The 15,933-nt window shown below is 38.2% G+C and overlaps 1 protein-coding gene across 1 annotated transcript; it reads left to right on the forward strand.

Moving 5' to 3' along the window:
- Positions 1 to 5,204: 5,204 nt before the first annotated feature.
- LOC579346 (rhodopsin, GQ-coupled-like) lies at positions 5,205 to 8,313 on the forward strand. The gene has a single exon (XM_779466.5). It carries the CDS (start codon positions 5,693 to 5,695, stop codon positions 6,806 to 6,808), a length of 1,116 nt encoding a protein of 371 aa, XP_784559.2. The 5' UTR covers positions 5,205 to 5,692; the 3' UTR covers positions 6,809 to 8,313.
- Positions 8,314 to 15,933: the final 7,620 nt, after the last annotated feature.

The following is a 15,933-nucleotide window of genomic DNA, read 5'->3' on the forward strand; positions in this document are numbered from 1 at the left end:
TACTCGCAAGATGACCATCAATATACACATTTTGCTATCTCATTTTCATAATACATACATGTATAAATAAAAAACGAAGTAAATGAGTCGACCGTATATGAGACAAGAATAAATTAAATTCTCGCTCATACGGCTTCATCAGGAATTGATGAATTTATTCAATTTATTCAATTTATTCAATCAACAGAAATGCAGTGCGCCAAATGCAAAGCCGCATCGTTAAAAATCAACGAGCTTAGTAAATGTTAAGCGCGAAGCGCAAAAGTGCAAAAAAGAAGAAGAGAGTGGGAGAGAGAGATAATGAGAGACAGAGAGGATACAGGCGCGTAGCCAGGGGTGATAGGGGCGGTCGCCCCTCCCCCCTAAAAAAAAACAAAAAAACGCCGAAGAAAAAAAGAACAAAGAGAGAGAGAAAGAAGAAAGGAAGAGGACGTAGGAAGAAAAAGGATTAAGATGAATGAATCGTCTTCTTTCTCTAATAATTTAATCAAAAGGTCAAAGCTTCCGCGCTTCGCGCGGCAAGGGGGGGGGGGAAACAGAATTCAGACAAGGATTAAGAGTCGAGAATGGTACAACGAATCGTCTTCTTTCTCTAATAATAATATTTAATGAAACGTCAAAGCTTTCGCGCTTCGCGCAGAAGGGGGGGGGGAACTGAATTCAGACAAGGATTAAGAGTCGAGAATGGTACAATGAATCGTCTTCTTTCTCTAATAGTTTAATGAAACGTCAGAGCTTCCGCGCTTGCGCGGGAGGGGGGGGGGAACTCCCCCTTCCTGCACCCACCTCCTAGGAAGTGCTCACTACCGCCCCCTTAAAATAAAATCCTGCCTATATGCTTGAGAGGATAATAACCCAGGTAGCAAGCCCATGTAGGACCCACATGGGTCCCATATTCTCTGAAATTTTATCTTTATTGAGGGTGACTTGAAAAAGTTAATAACTTGGAAGGGAGGGGTGCAACCTGCCACACGCTTCTACCTCTTGGTTGCTTTGATCCATTGCCGAAAATATTTCGGCACCTCTCATCCCCCCTACCAAGGATACAAATCGACACCCTTGGTCCTTGCAGACTTTTTCCCGTAAGGCAAAAATGTATTTAATTGCTCGATATTGATACCCTCTCTTTTATTTATGTGTGAAATGACTTTTTGTGTACATGTTGTATAACCGATTATTTATTTATTGTGATCACTTACGTACACGCCTCAGCTGTTGCTAGTAGTAGTACCATCTGTATATTCCCCAGGACAATGCTGTCTGATGAAGCTGTTGTTTGTTTGATGATTTTGCTTGTTTTTAATGATATGTTCCCGCTGTCTATTTTAGAAATGTAGTACTTCGTTATTTTTATGATGTAATTGCAGACACATGCACAGCCCAATTGAGTTAACTCCCGGTGTTGTCCTAGAATTTGTTGAAATATCATTTTAAGTCTAGACTAAGGACCAACCTTAAAAGTCACCATCCGAAAGGCCTGACTCAGTCTGGAAACGGGGTCCCTCTGAGTCAGTTTTTACGCGACGATTACCCACAAGAAAGCACTTCCCAGACGATAACCAGACAGTTAATTGGCTGTCTGAGTGTTATTGACTGATTGGGGTGATTTTAAGGAGATAGTTGACTTCAGTTCACTTTTGAAAGTTTCTTTGCGGTCGTGTTAGAGTATAATAGAGATTTTTAGATTTGCACGACGAGAACGTGGACTGCCACGTGTGACATCCTTTTAAGGCAATGTGAAGTCCTTTTAAGGCACGGTCACATTGCCTTAAAAGGATGTCACACGTGGCAGTCCCTAATGATCAATATGGGTAATCACCTACAATACTGGGAAAGAGGCATAGTGTATTAGTTTGGGTAATTACCCCTGACCCATTCCGAACTCTGAATGCGTTTCGTTCACGCACTTATATATGAAGAAGTACCGAAATTAAACAACAATAATAATAATTTTTGAGAGAAACACATCACTGTTGTTGTATTTCACGTTTTGTTGTTGTTTTGTTTCGACTGTTTCGTTTGGTTTTGTTTGGTTTTGCTTTAGCTTGATTAGAAAAAAAACACTCGCTGGTTATTTCCTGATGGCTCCAAGAATATCCAAAAGGTTTTGAATTACAGATACAGTTACAGCTAATAGATGAGGCGGAAGAAGGTCCTTTGAGATTCTCCGGTTTCTTCACAATTTGAAGAAAACCCACAGGCGATGGATTCATAACATGTACTTCAAAAGATGTATTTCTCAGATCATCGACTACTGACAGATGACTGAAAGTGTGTTCAAAATGGGTTTTTCTTTTTTTCTTCTTTTGTATTGTTTTCTGAATGCGTAATCGTCTTAAAAGAAATACCCCCAAATGCCCATCGATTTTATTTCTTTAAACAAACACTTCAATGTTTTTACGCTGTTGTTGTTTTGTTTGTTTTCTTTAGTTAGGTTTTGTTTTGCTTTGCTTTTCTTATTTGTATCGGTAATCCTGATTTCATAATAACACATTCACCGGTAATTTCGTCATGGAAATTGTCCAAACCTTAATACAGAATAGCTATATTTACCATCCTAGAGTGGGCTCAAACAAGTTTTATAACATTATTTTGTATTCAATGTTTCAGGAAATCCCTCGGGCAACGGATCAGTATAATGTATTTCAAATGATATATTTATATCGAAAGAGGGATAAGGGAAGTAAGCAGTAATAATCTGTGTTGCTGTTAGCAACAGGTGCTCACAAACAATAGTAGCATGACGTATATCACGCAAACAGAATAATTATGTGGAGTAGTTACTATAAACAACTTTTCTCAGGTTATCTTTCAAAGACATATGCGTAGTAAGTTCGATTTTTCTCTGAAGGATATACAATTTATTCATATGAATCAATTTTTCAAAATGTTCCTTACATTATATGGTAGAGAATAGATTCTATACGTCAAGATTCCTCAGTTTTAAGGATTTGATGTTAAAGAATATATTAACATGTCCCGAATAATTAGAGATGGTCACCAATGAAAACATGAATAGTGGCCGCTAAAAGGAAAGTAACCTCTCAAGAAAGATTCTACAATGCCTAATTCTTCCTCAAGGGATACAGTACAGACGGCCTCTAGGTAGTCTCCACGACGGGTCGCACTATATTTTCTTAGTTTTTACTGTAGAGAATGAATGTGAGGGGTTAAGATAGGTAAATAGAAAGCAACAGTAGGAATAATAATAGTAAGTTCTTGTATAGCGCTCATATCTGTCAGACTTGGCATTTCTTCATTTTCTTGTGCTCCACAGTTATTAACCCCGTCTTTACTATGCGCTCTAGCAGTTTGAGGAACATGACGTCTTTGCTATAGCAATATGTAAATATGCATATTTTGCCCTTTCACCCATATCTAGGTTATGAATCCCTGCACTCCAATTTAATCCAAATATCTAAAAATCATGTAAAATATTAGTCTCTTGATACCGTATTCCAACATAACCGAGATTTGATATTATCCCATAATCCTGTTTTGATGAAAAACATCTTTTATAAACCAATGTCTCTAAACGTGCCTCCCTCAAACGCATCGAAGATAACTAGAACTATGAAGATAAAGAGTAATTTCTCAAGTGTTGGAATAGAAATCGAAGTGAAGTGATCAATAAATGAATTAATAAAAGTGAAGAGGAGTTTTAGAAATCCACTCAATAATGCAACAGATTTTTAAATGTATTTGATTGGTCAAATTTCACTTAAATAATAAGCTCAGTAAATGTCAGGGTGAATACGGCTTATACAAGAGTTCCTTCATAATCAGGTAAGGCGTATCCAGCATAGAATAGCAATGTTGCCCCTCCCCCACGTATCCGTAAAAAGGTACATTCAGGCCACATTCTCTTCAGGATGATATACCGCTCCCCTCCCCTATTAAGGATTTCTACATATCGTCACTTGTATGATATGACGATGCAGGGCCATCTGTCCCTCACCACTATTGTACTTCTGGTTATATTTTAATCGGTAATTTCTGTCGAAGGAATTAAATCGTAATTTTACAAAACTGATTAATAATTCCGTTGCCACAAACCCACATACTTTTTTTAAACTTTTGTTTTAGTAATTTTGTTTTATTCCTCCACATTTGTAATACGAACAAGAACATACAATTGAATAAATAAATAAACGTTTTCAATATTAATTGCTGATACATAAACATAATCATACAAACACTCATTTGCAGTATATATATATATCACTGAGCAACAAAGTAAACTTAAAGTACTTAAACATAATTATAAGTTAATTGTACATGTTTTTCACTTATTCTTATTAAAAAATAGAGGTTATTTTACTGATACAAAGTCCTGTTCCTCCCTGCCCCCTTGCCCTCCCTCACACAAACACACCCATACACACACTAATTACCCAGTGGATGTCTGCTAACATTCTCAACTCAAGAAAAATATATTAAATAAGTAAGTTATTTAACCAGGCCGCACAAACACACACACACACACACACGCACAGAGACACACGCACACCCACACGCACACACAACCAGTTTATTCTAACAGTAAATACGATATCGAAAAACAACCGAAAATACTGAATGGATGAGAATTTGCAATGACCTTAAAAACGGAGCAACAGGCTCGGAAGCAAAGAAAATGGAGGTTGCATGTCTCAGATCGAGCCTAAATGATTATTAGGTGTTTGTAGGTTAATTCGTTCGCGTATTACCTTAGAGTGCATGTGGCATGAATTTGATCTCTGTCGATTAATTCGGTAAAAGCTCAAACCACCATGGGTTTGGTGTCATAATGATGGATAATCAAAATAACTTCAAATTCGTGTATTTGTACCGTATTTGCGTCGGACTACCTGCTTAATTATTTGATTCCCCCTTTTTGTCTCACCCTCTCTCTCTCTCTCTCTTCCTCCTCCTCTATTTCGCTCTCTCTCTCTCTCTTTGCCTGAACATGACTTATTACTGACAAGACAGTTTGTTTGGTTGATAGTCCATCATGATAATCTTGAAAGGGTTAATAGTATATTTGTAAAGCGCTTAGAGACATTTTTAATAAGCGCTATATAAAATTAAATATTATTATTATTACACAGCCATCCCTTGCATTACACTGTAAACTGGTTCTATTTTAAAGTGCATTCCCTGTCCTAACGTTGAAATAATTATAACCACTTATGTTCGTTTATATCTCTTACAGGCCACGTATATCAACCCCATATAGTCTGGAAATACGACTTCAACAAAATCCACCAAAAGCATAGAAGACAGAGACGCGTGATGCCAATACCAGACTTGTATATTACTTTCCATCTTGACCTGATGATGACCACCGCAGAATACATTAAAAACCCGCTCCGAGAGGATCATATTTCGGCTGACAAAGACAAAATTAGAGATCATTTTTCAGCGAAGTTTTCTTGATTGCTAATACGGCCTCGTCTCTCAAAGCAAATATCAGTTGTCAACCACGCATCACTTAAATGCCCACTGTACGACTTGTAGCTCATTGCTCCCTCTATATAGAAAACAATACCTAATCAGTAACCATTGGTCTCCACGATCCTCTTTCTCTTATGTTGATTGAGAGCTGAGTTGATGGGATAGCAACCTGTTAGTGACCTTCCTGGGTGGTCCAATTCCTCCTAGCCAAACTAGTGCAGACGACCTTTAACAGGATTCTCACGAACAGATTGGAATGCCCACAACACTGATGGAGAATTCAACCCCTGGTTGGATGGCCGATGATAGCCAAATGGAAGAGACGCATCCTGCATTCCCTCTTATTGGTGGATACTTGCTAGTGGTCGTTCTTCTTGGGACTGCAGGCAACAGCCTGGTCATCTACACGTTCCTCCGATTCAAGAAGCTCCATAGCCCCATCAACCTCCTCATCGTTAACCTCTCCGCTAGCGACCTGCTCGTTGCGACTACGGGCACACCGTTGTCCATGGTCAGTAGCTTCTACGGTCGATGGTTGTTCGGAACAAACGCGTGTGCATTCTACGGATTCGTGAACTACTACTGCGGATGCATATCTTTAAACAGCCTCGCAGCAATATCCGTGTTCCGGTACATCATTGTCGTCAGGGGTCAGGCTCAGAACAATAAGTTATCCCTGCGCTCTAGCATCTATGCCATCTTGGTCATTCACCTTTACACGTTGATATTCTCGACGCCACCGCTTTACGGTTGGAACCGCTTCGTTCTGGCTGGATACCACACCAGTTGTGACATCGATTTCCACACTAAGACTCCGCTTTTTGTGTCATACATCTGTTACATGTTCTTCTTTCTCTTCTTTTTACCTCTTGGCCTCATCTCCTGGAGTTACTTCAAGATCTACCAAAGAGTGAGCAAACATTCGAACTCTATGCGGACGAGTTTCACCGGCGTCACGAAAGAGATCAACAGCGACGAGAAACACGCGTGGCTGGAGAAAATGAAGACCACTCAGATACTGCACAAACCTGTGACTTTTCTCCGCTTAAAATCGAGTTTCGAACCTAGGTTCAAACCTAGGTTCAAACGTAGATTCAACCACAGGAGAACTGCCTCTACACTCTTCGTTACTATTGTAGTGTTTTTATTTGCATGGTTTCCTTACTGCATTGTCTCTCTCTGGGTTCTCATAGGAGATGCAAATTCGATATCAAAGTTGTCCACAACGATTCCCTCTCTTTTCGCAAAGTCATCGGTCATATACAACCCGCTAATTTACGTTGTGCTGAATTCAAAGTTCAGGAAGGCCTTGATTCAGACGTTGTCATTCTTAAAGTGCCTTTCCAAACATGAATTGAGCGAATCGAGTTGAGAGGTACGAACCACGAGCCACGTTCCTGGGGGAATACATTCAAACCAACTAACTTTGCTCGGACGATATTATGATCTACGTTAGATATTAACTAACTCCCGATTCCTAGATAATTTCCATACAACCCACTAGCACAATTCAGTGGGCATTTGTAGGAGACAGAGAGAGGTGACCATGATGTTTAATATCATGAGGTTACGTGGAAGGACGTCGCCCCCACAACTTCAATGTGGACAGTGGTAGTTTTATCAAATTTGCCGCCAAATTGGCCTAAATTTCCCATCAAGCAAAATATACAAGTGAATTAAGGGAAAGGCATTCATAAAAATGAAGTGGAACGAATGTTTTATTTTATAAAAGAATGAAAGCATTTTTTTTTAGCAATTTACCGATCTATTTGGTGCAATATAACTCCAGATGAATTGGATTACATTTTGGGTGTAAAAATTATTATTACATAGTACATGGAAACTTGTTTACTTTAAAAATATAAGACGGTTTATATATATATATTTCCCGGTTTGATTTGGCTTATACTGCTGTATACATACCGCGTGGTAGAACTTAACCCTGGTACTGTGATCTGATTATAGTCCTATTTTGTACCATCATGCTATGTAATGGGCATTCACAAATATTGGATATTTATATAGCGCACATAACACCATGCATTGTGCTAAAGGAGCTCCAACTATTAAATACCCCGGCTCTGCTATATACGCACCCAATTTCGGCACTTATATATCATTCATGAATTCCTTCCAACCGGTACCCATTTAAACACCTGGGTGGAGAGTGGCAAAATGTAGATTGATATGTCAGTTGATTTTCATTACTAAACCTAAATTGTATTTTTACCCTTAATGTAAAATTCGTTAGTACAAAGGAATCTCGTAATATTATTACTGTTATTACTATTATTACAAAATTCAAAAGCTTACACTATTGCAGAAGAAGAATATTCGTATAATATCCGGAATGCACTATCGTTCCCATACTGGTCCCGTCTTTAAACATATTATTTTCTTGAGATTCAGTGATATCAACTTGCACCAACAAGGTATTTTCATGTATAAAAGCATGAATAACATCTTCCCATCACAATTTAGTGATCTTATCAATTTTCAATGCAACTCGGAAACCCATACGTATAATACGAGAAGCGCTAGCTGCCAACATTCATCTCCCTAAACATAGAACCCCAAGATTTAAATTTGATATTCGATACTCTGGGCCAAAATTTTGGAACACCTTACCATCTATCCTACATAAGTTGCTCTCCTTGCAGACTTTTCCCCGTAAGGCAAAAATGTATTTTATTGCTCAATAGTAATACCCTCGCTTGTATTTATGTGCGAAAATGACTTCTTGTTGAATTCAATAACATGACTGTTATATGACAGATTATTTTTTTAGTTTGATCACTTACGTACACGCCCCATCTGTATATTCCCCCAGGACAATGCTGTCTGATGAAGCTGTTGTTTGTTTGTTGATTTTGCTTGTTATTATGTACCCGCTGTCTATTTTAGAATTGTAGCACTTTGTTATTTTTATGATGTAATCGCAGACACATGCACAGCCCAATTGAGTTAACTTTTATGGTATGGTATGGTATTTATTGACACGTGTATCGCAGTTACATATACTGAATTGCACATGGATATACATTGCATTTTAACAAAATTAAAAACAGTATAATTTACATAATTATAAGTACACGTATTACGTCACATAAAGGAAAGAGGTTAAAAAGGGAAAGGGAGAGAGAGAGAGAGAGAGAGAGGAGAGAGGGGAAGGAGGAGAGAGGGAAGGAAAGTAAGAAAAATAGAAAGAAAGGATAAGAGACCGAGAGATATATTGAAGAAAGAGAAAGAGCAGGAAAGATAGAAAGAGAGAAAAAGAGAGAGAGAGAGGAAGGAGAGAAAGAGATGAAGGAGGGAGAAAGAGAAAGAGAAAGAGGAAGAACTAAGAGAGAGAGAGAGAATTAAAAATTACATGCAAATTGACGATAAAAAGATAAAAGTATGCATTGCAACATTGACATTACGAATAGTACTAATAAAAAGAACAAAAATCTGACTGACATGAGTGCTATACAAGAACCCGTCATTATTATTATTATTATGGCTTACCTAAAAATTATTTGGTAAGTTGTAAAATGTATATATGAAAATGTTTTCTTTTTTAACGTAAATGGTAGTAAAAACATTTTAAGAAGTATAATAACAACCTTTTAAGAAAATATTTATACATAACAACTAAATACAGGCGGATATAGCAGAGAAGCGAAATTCAAAAGGAGTAATTGCAGACCTGCGTAATCTAATAGCGTTAAGATAAAATGACGAGCAACCAGAGGCAATTTAAAATAATACATGTAATTATGAAATCGACAGTATACAATACGAAGAGTAAAGATAATTAACTGATAAATTGAGGTAAAGCGTATTGAAAATATTTACATTATGTTTCTACATTTAGCAATAATATAATTGTTCAATCCAAGATATTTAATTGAATCTGAAATATAATGCATTAAGATTCGGCGAATTGTAGATGGGTTCAGGCAAAGATTGCAATTCGAAAATGAATTATAATGAGCAAATTGTGATTTAAAAGAGGCTTTAGATAACTGGCAATAATTCATATAAAGAAAAAACAAACAAACATGGGAAACAAATGAGGTTACTAAAAATGACCTTATTTGTATCTTGATACAGAAATTGAAGTTATATTGACAAAAATACATATAATTCACAAAGTTTGGAGGTATTATGCTATCAAAAAAGTTGAACAAACCGGATGCTACATCATGGCTGGTTCAAAAGCCTTACTAGATAGGGTAAAGCACTTTTTCTGTAGCGTTCTGTCCTGCACTTGATTTCACGTAGCCTATTACTATGTCTCAATTGTCTTCGGGAACACTGGCTTTCAGGTAACCACTCACGAAAGTTACAGTAGAGGGACCTAGCAAAGTTTAGACAGAGCTCTTCTCTTCTGTCTCTCAAAGAGGACAGGATACACACTGCGAGAGCCTGATGGTAGGATTCATTATCTTAGTCCTAATATTGTCCGCAGGGCACGCTTCTGGATTGATTCTATTTGAGCTTCCTGGTTTAGAGTTAGTGAGGAATGCCATACTACACAACAGTATTCTAGCACCGGTCTTATGAAGGACGTAAAAACTGTGATCAAATCATGAAGTGGCATAGAGAAACGTTTGAGCATCCGTAGCAGATAGAGTTTCTTGACTGCTTTTGATGTAATGCAGTTGACTTGTTCCAACCACCGAAGATCACTGCTAAGGACGACGCCAAGCAATTTCACGTGTTGCTTGTCCGGGATTTGATTTTCGCCGATCATAACTTCCGCTGGTGGGAGCTGTCGACGAGCAAATGATACCCTCATGAGTTGCCATTTGGATGGGTTTAGACGCATATTCGAGTCCTTACACCATTCTTCAAATACAGACAATGTAGCATTAAGACAACTTTGTGAATTTGATCGGCGTGTTTCTGCAACAGTTAGGTCATCTACATACTTCCACCTAGAGCAGTCAGATGACTGGAGGGCATCGTTGACAGTGGCTAAGAAAACCAGAGGTCCAAGTCGCGTCCCTTGAGGAACACCGACTGAAGTGGCGAGTGTTGTTGAAAGTTGGTCTTTATACCGCACTTGCTGAGTTCGCTCACCAAGGAAGCTGCATAACCAAGGAAGTAAAGATGGCCGTGCACCCATTGTGTAGATTTTTGTAATTGCGACGTTATGGTTTACTAAGTCGAAGGCTTTGGAAAAATCCGTAAGCGCCACACTCGTAATTGATCCAGGTTTGTCAGCATTCGAATGGAGGTATTCCAGCAGGCTTAAAAGGTAATGGCTCGTTGACCAACCAGGACGATTGCCGAAGTGCTGAGGATCGATTTCTCCTATTAAGTGAACGTGCCTTCCTATACTTAATTCTCTTCTAATTTTTTTCCCTCTTCCATTTACTATTTTTTCTTTCCTATCAACGTTCTGTTATATAAAATGTAATTTTCATAATAATATCTATAATGTTCTCTCGGTAACTGTGTTAACTTATTATGGGCGTTCCCAAATCAAGCTATGCCTTCCGGGTTTTCGCCTCCTTCCGTATCTGAATTATTTACCGAATACTCTTTGTTGAAATAATTGTTACATATATAATTTATATATACATTGTGTTTCATATTGTACTGGTGAGAAGGAATAAATGTTAATAAATACAAAATTATTATTATTGTTATTAATAAACGCTTTGGGGTAAACAAAAGAAATGTTTTGTTATTTTGTTATTTACTATCTTCATCCCTATCTCGTCCTGTTTATTTCATCATCGATTATTCTGTCTATGTCTATATGCCTCCCCCTCTCTCTCTCTCCCTCTCTCTGTTTTTCTTCTTTTTCTCTCTCTCTCTCATCCTCTATCCCCCCCTCTCTCTCTCTCTCTTTACACACACACACATATATATATATATATATATATATATATATCTTCCACGAGTGACCGCGTTAATTTCCTTTGTAAACAAAATAATGCAATTCAAAGGAAGGTAAAAATTGTATTGATCATGAATGTGGACAATTATTATATACAATATTCGAGATATTACATGACTCATAATATGCGTAGACAGTCGATATTGTCATGCATTTCAAAAGAAGGTGAAAATTGTTTTGATAAATGTGAACAATTATATACATTATTCGAGATATTACATGACTCATTATGCCTAGACAGTCGATATTGTCATGATGTTCGCTATAGTGTCACTTTGTCAATTAAATCTATACAAGTATGTATACAATACATCATTATTTTGTGCGTGAATGAGTCTTTTGTCATGAGCCACCAATTTCGATTAGTAATTGAGGTCACAATTCATGAGAACATAAAATTGAAGTTACAACAATTATAAGTGGAAAAGAGATAATTAGAAATGCCCAAAATAGCATTTTGACGGCAAAGATGAGTAAGGAATGAGATAAGAAAATCAAATATATAGGAGTAAAATGATTGACATGTGTTTTTGTAGGGAGAGATTATTACGAGAGAAATATTCTGGATATTAACACAGTTGTGTAGATTTTGTCGAGATTTGTGTTGCTCAATTGGATTATGAAATCGAGTATATGAGAGAGAGAGAAAGAGAGAGAGAGAGAGAGAGCGAGAGCGAGCGTGAGCAAGGGGTAAAAGGAGGTTAAAAAGTTGAGCATATTCAGTAAACACTTTCAGATGAAACGCAATATAATATTATGGGTATCATTAAAAGGTGAAACAGCACTATTATAATCCCCCTGCCTTGTAAGGATAGGGAGAAATGTAATAATAGTACATTTTATATATCCAAGTTTCTTAATAATGTCCCGCGAGATGTATATAAACATGCATGGTAGAATAGATGGACATCATTTTAAAGATGATGACCTGGTTTACAACAACGCCGCAGCATTTCAAAGTACGCCTATATACAGTATAGCCATACATTCTGCATAGACTAATATAGAGTGATGATGCAGCTGCGCTTCATTTTAATGAGCCTGTAGGGACATCTATTCGGGCATAACGACAAAATTGAAGGGACCTTGACAAAGTGGCCTCGAATGCAGCAGAATACTAATGGTTTGCTTCAGGAACTAATCTCCAATATTTTGACGTTTGACTCATTAAATATTTATTCCATTTCTACTCGATTTTCAAGAGAAAGAACTCTATTAATTATTCAAACTCGATCCATTTTAAAAGCCTGCGTGGTGTGTTAACGTGCCCCTCCCCTGTTTCATAGACGCAGGATGGGTTAAGTGGAAAACACTCCGTCCCTCGGATAGGACGTTCAATGGAGGCCCCGTTTAGAGGAGAGTCACCAACTTTGAACCCACTGCACTATTCGTAAAAGAGAAGTGGTTCACATGCACTTCCCAATAAGTTATACCGGGAGGAGAGACCCGAGGGTTACAGTGATTCAGTTTGCTTTGCGCCTCCCAGGAACAGGTGACGCTAAATTAGTAAAAACAATGTTTCCATTTTCTGTGTCTTTTTGTATTGCATATGTCAAAAGTTGATCAAGGGCAACTAGCAAAATACGGAAAATTCATTATTTGAATACAATTCTAAGAGGAGGTCCACCCGATATCATCCTGGTTTTAATCAATGCAGATAATCAGACAAGACAGTGGATGGTCGAAATAATAATATAATGTACGATTGAAAATAGGAAATTTATAAATTTTTGAAGTTGTAATCAGTGAAATAATTGGCAACACTGTTACGTATCTTGCAAATCGAGCTCACCTTCAATTCCAAAAATTGTAATCCACTTTCATTTCCTTAGTTATTGAGGACGCGGCATGGATTTTTTTTAGACAGGGGTTGTATACAAAAAACATATTTACAATAATTACATTTAGGGTGAATGTAAGATTGAACATTTTCTCAAGGGAAAATATAAGCAAATTACATTTTTGGAGGATTTTTTAGTACAGGGAAATGGATATGGAGCTCGCAAGATACGTCACATAGTTGCCAATTTGTGTTTGATTGATCGCACCTTCAAATATTCACAACTTTCTCATTTTTAATCGGCTTTTGCTCAAACTTTTACTAGTCAGTTTATCTCATTTTATAATTTTCTGCTTCTATTAAATACAACTTAATATCAGAGTGGACTTGCCCTTTAACTGGGGATCTAGAACAGTTCATCGAATTATTATCCATTTTGAATTCAGAATAATTAAATGATTGAATGCCGAAAATCCGGCCCTTTTGAGTTTGATGTCCACGTATCTCATGGGGGTAATCAATTTTGTTGTGGTCCCAGAGCTTCGATCGAGTTGGTGGAAAATATATATTAAAAATTAATTTGCCAGCACGTTTTAAAACCTAAATAGACGTATTGGCCCGAATTCACAAAGCAAGGTTTGAGCTCAGACCAAGGTTTGAGCTCAAACCTCCTTTTGTTTCGCCAAACCTCCTTTTGTTCTTTACAAACCAGGTTTGTAAAAAAAACGCGTAAAACGCGTCATAATTATGACGTGCGAAAACCAAGGTTTGTCGACAAACCTCCTTTGTGAATTCGGGCCATTATGATTCCTATTTAATAACTCATCTTGATACAAATTAATGTCGTTTTCCCTCGTACTCCACAATCTCAAAACTTCGTTAATTAGCAAAAGAAGATATTATAATTATGCATGTATAGGTAGCCAGTAGCGTACGCAGGATTTTTTCAAGGGGGGGTTTTAACATTTTGAAATCGGGCCGAAAATTTCGCAACGACTCAGCCAGCCGCTGAATAAGCGGGGGTGGGGGGGGGGGGGGGGGGTAAGAGGACACTTTTCTTTTTTGGGGGGGTCTCGAAATTTGAAAAATTGACATTTTTCTTTGTATGGGGGGGGGGGTAAGGTCAACTTTTTTTTGCTCAGCCATTGGCATAATTTTTTTGTTAATTAATAAAAAAAAAAAAGAGAAAAAAAAAAGGGGGGGGGGTGTTTTCCTCCAAAATACACACATACAAAATACCAAGGGGGGGTTCAACTCCCAACCCCCCCCCCCCCCCCTGCATTGTAGGTAGCCTATACACCCGCATTAATTGTAATAGTCGTGCTGTACAGACCCTCTGCGGAAGTGGAAAGATAATCGAGAGGATAAGCTCCCGATGTAGGATCTATATTTAATCATCAACCTCAAACATACAATTCACTTATTAGTCAAAACTATCACATGTGGACTGCTCTGTAATAATAATAATAATAATAATAATAATAGTGGGTTCTTGTATAGCGCTCATGTCTGTCATACGTGACACTCCTGGCGCTCCCGAATGGTGGTGAAAATTATCACTTCCTAAGTGGTGTTCATGCCGGCCCTTCTATCGCCTCGGGGTGATACTAGAGCCGGTATCGCCTTGGGGTGATAGAAAAGCCGGTATAAACACCACCTTGGGAGTGATAATTTCCACCATTATCCCCACGAGCAGTCAATATTTGTATAATTTTTGAGAACCTGCCCCCGACACACACACATGCGCGCACACATCAACATACACCCGAAATCAATTTCCTGTCTTTTACAATGTTTCTCTATCTTTTGACCAAGGGCTGTTTTGACCTCACAAAGAGGTGCAGACGGGATGGATCAACCAGGCGTCTCACCTCCCTGGATCAACAGACAATTATGCGTGATAGGAAAAGCGAGATGGGGAGACAGACAGAGACAGACACAGGCAAAGAAAAGCCCACAGAGAGGCAATGTAATCAAGGGTGTCGATTTGTATCCGTGGATGGGGGGATGATAGGTGCCAAAATATTTTCGGCAATGGATCAAAGCAACCAAGAGGTAGAAGCGTGTGGCAAGTTGCACCCCCTCCCCAAGCGCGTAGCCAGTAGATTATTAAAGAAAGAAGGCGATTCGATGAACCATTCTCGACTCTTAATCCTTGTATGAATCAAGTTCCCCTTCCTCCGTGCGTAGCGCGGAAGCTCTAACGTTTCATTAAATTATAAAATAAAGAAGGCGATTTCATGTACTATTCTCGACTCTTAATCCTTAATGTTTGAATCAAGTTCCCTTTCCTCCGCGCGTAGCGCGAAAGCATTGACGTTTCAGTAGATTAGTAAAGAAAGAAGACGATTCGAAGTACCATTCTCAACTCTTAATCCTTGTTTGGATCAAGTTCCCTTTCCTCCGCGCGTAGCGCGGAAGCTCTGACGCTTCATTAGATTATTAAAGAAATAATGCGATTTCATGTACTATTCTCGACTCTTAATTAATGTTTGGATCAAGTTCCCTTTCTTCCGTGCGTAGCGCGGAAGCTCTGACTTTTCATTAGATTATTACAGAAAGAAGACCATTCGATGTCCATTCTCGACTCTTAATCCTTTTCTGAATTCAGTCCCCCCCCCCCCCCCCCCTCTCGCGCGAAGCGCGGAAGCTTTAGATGTTTCATTTAATTATTAGAGAAAGAACACGATTCGTTGTATCGTTTTCTTGTCTGAATTCAGTTTTTTCCCTCCCGCGCGAAGCGCGGATGTTTGACGTTTCATTACATTATTATAAAAGAAGACGATTCGTTGTATCGTGTACTTTGATGTTTCATTTATCCCCC

This window comes from Strongylocentrotus purpuratus, unplaced genomic scaffold (assembly GCF_000002235.5).
Source record: "Strongylocentrotus purpuratus isolate Spur 01 unplaced genomic scaffold, Spur_5.0 spur5_scaffold_10, whole genome shotgun sequence".
Classification (NCBI taxonomy): Eukaryota; Metazoa; Echinodermata; class Echinoidea; order Camarodonta; family Strongylocentrotidae; genus Strongylocentrotus; species Strongylocentrotus purpuratus.

What these genes read in the sequence shown, in the direction of transcription:
- LOC579346 (XM_779466.5), top strand. Translation starts at nt 5,693, where the DNA reads ATGCCCACAACACTGATGGAGAATTCAACCCCTGGTTGGATGGCCGAT.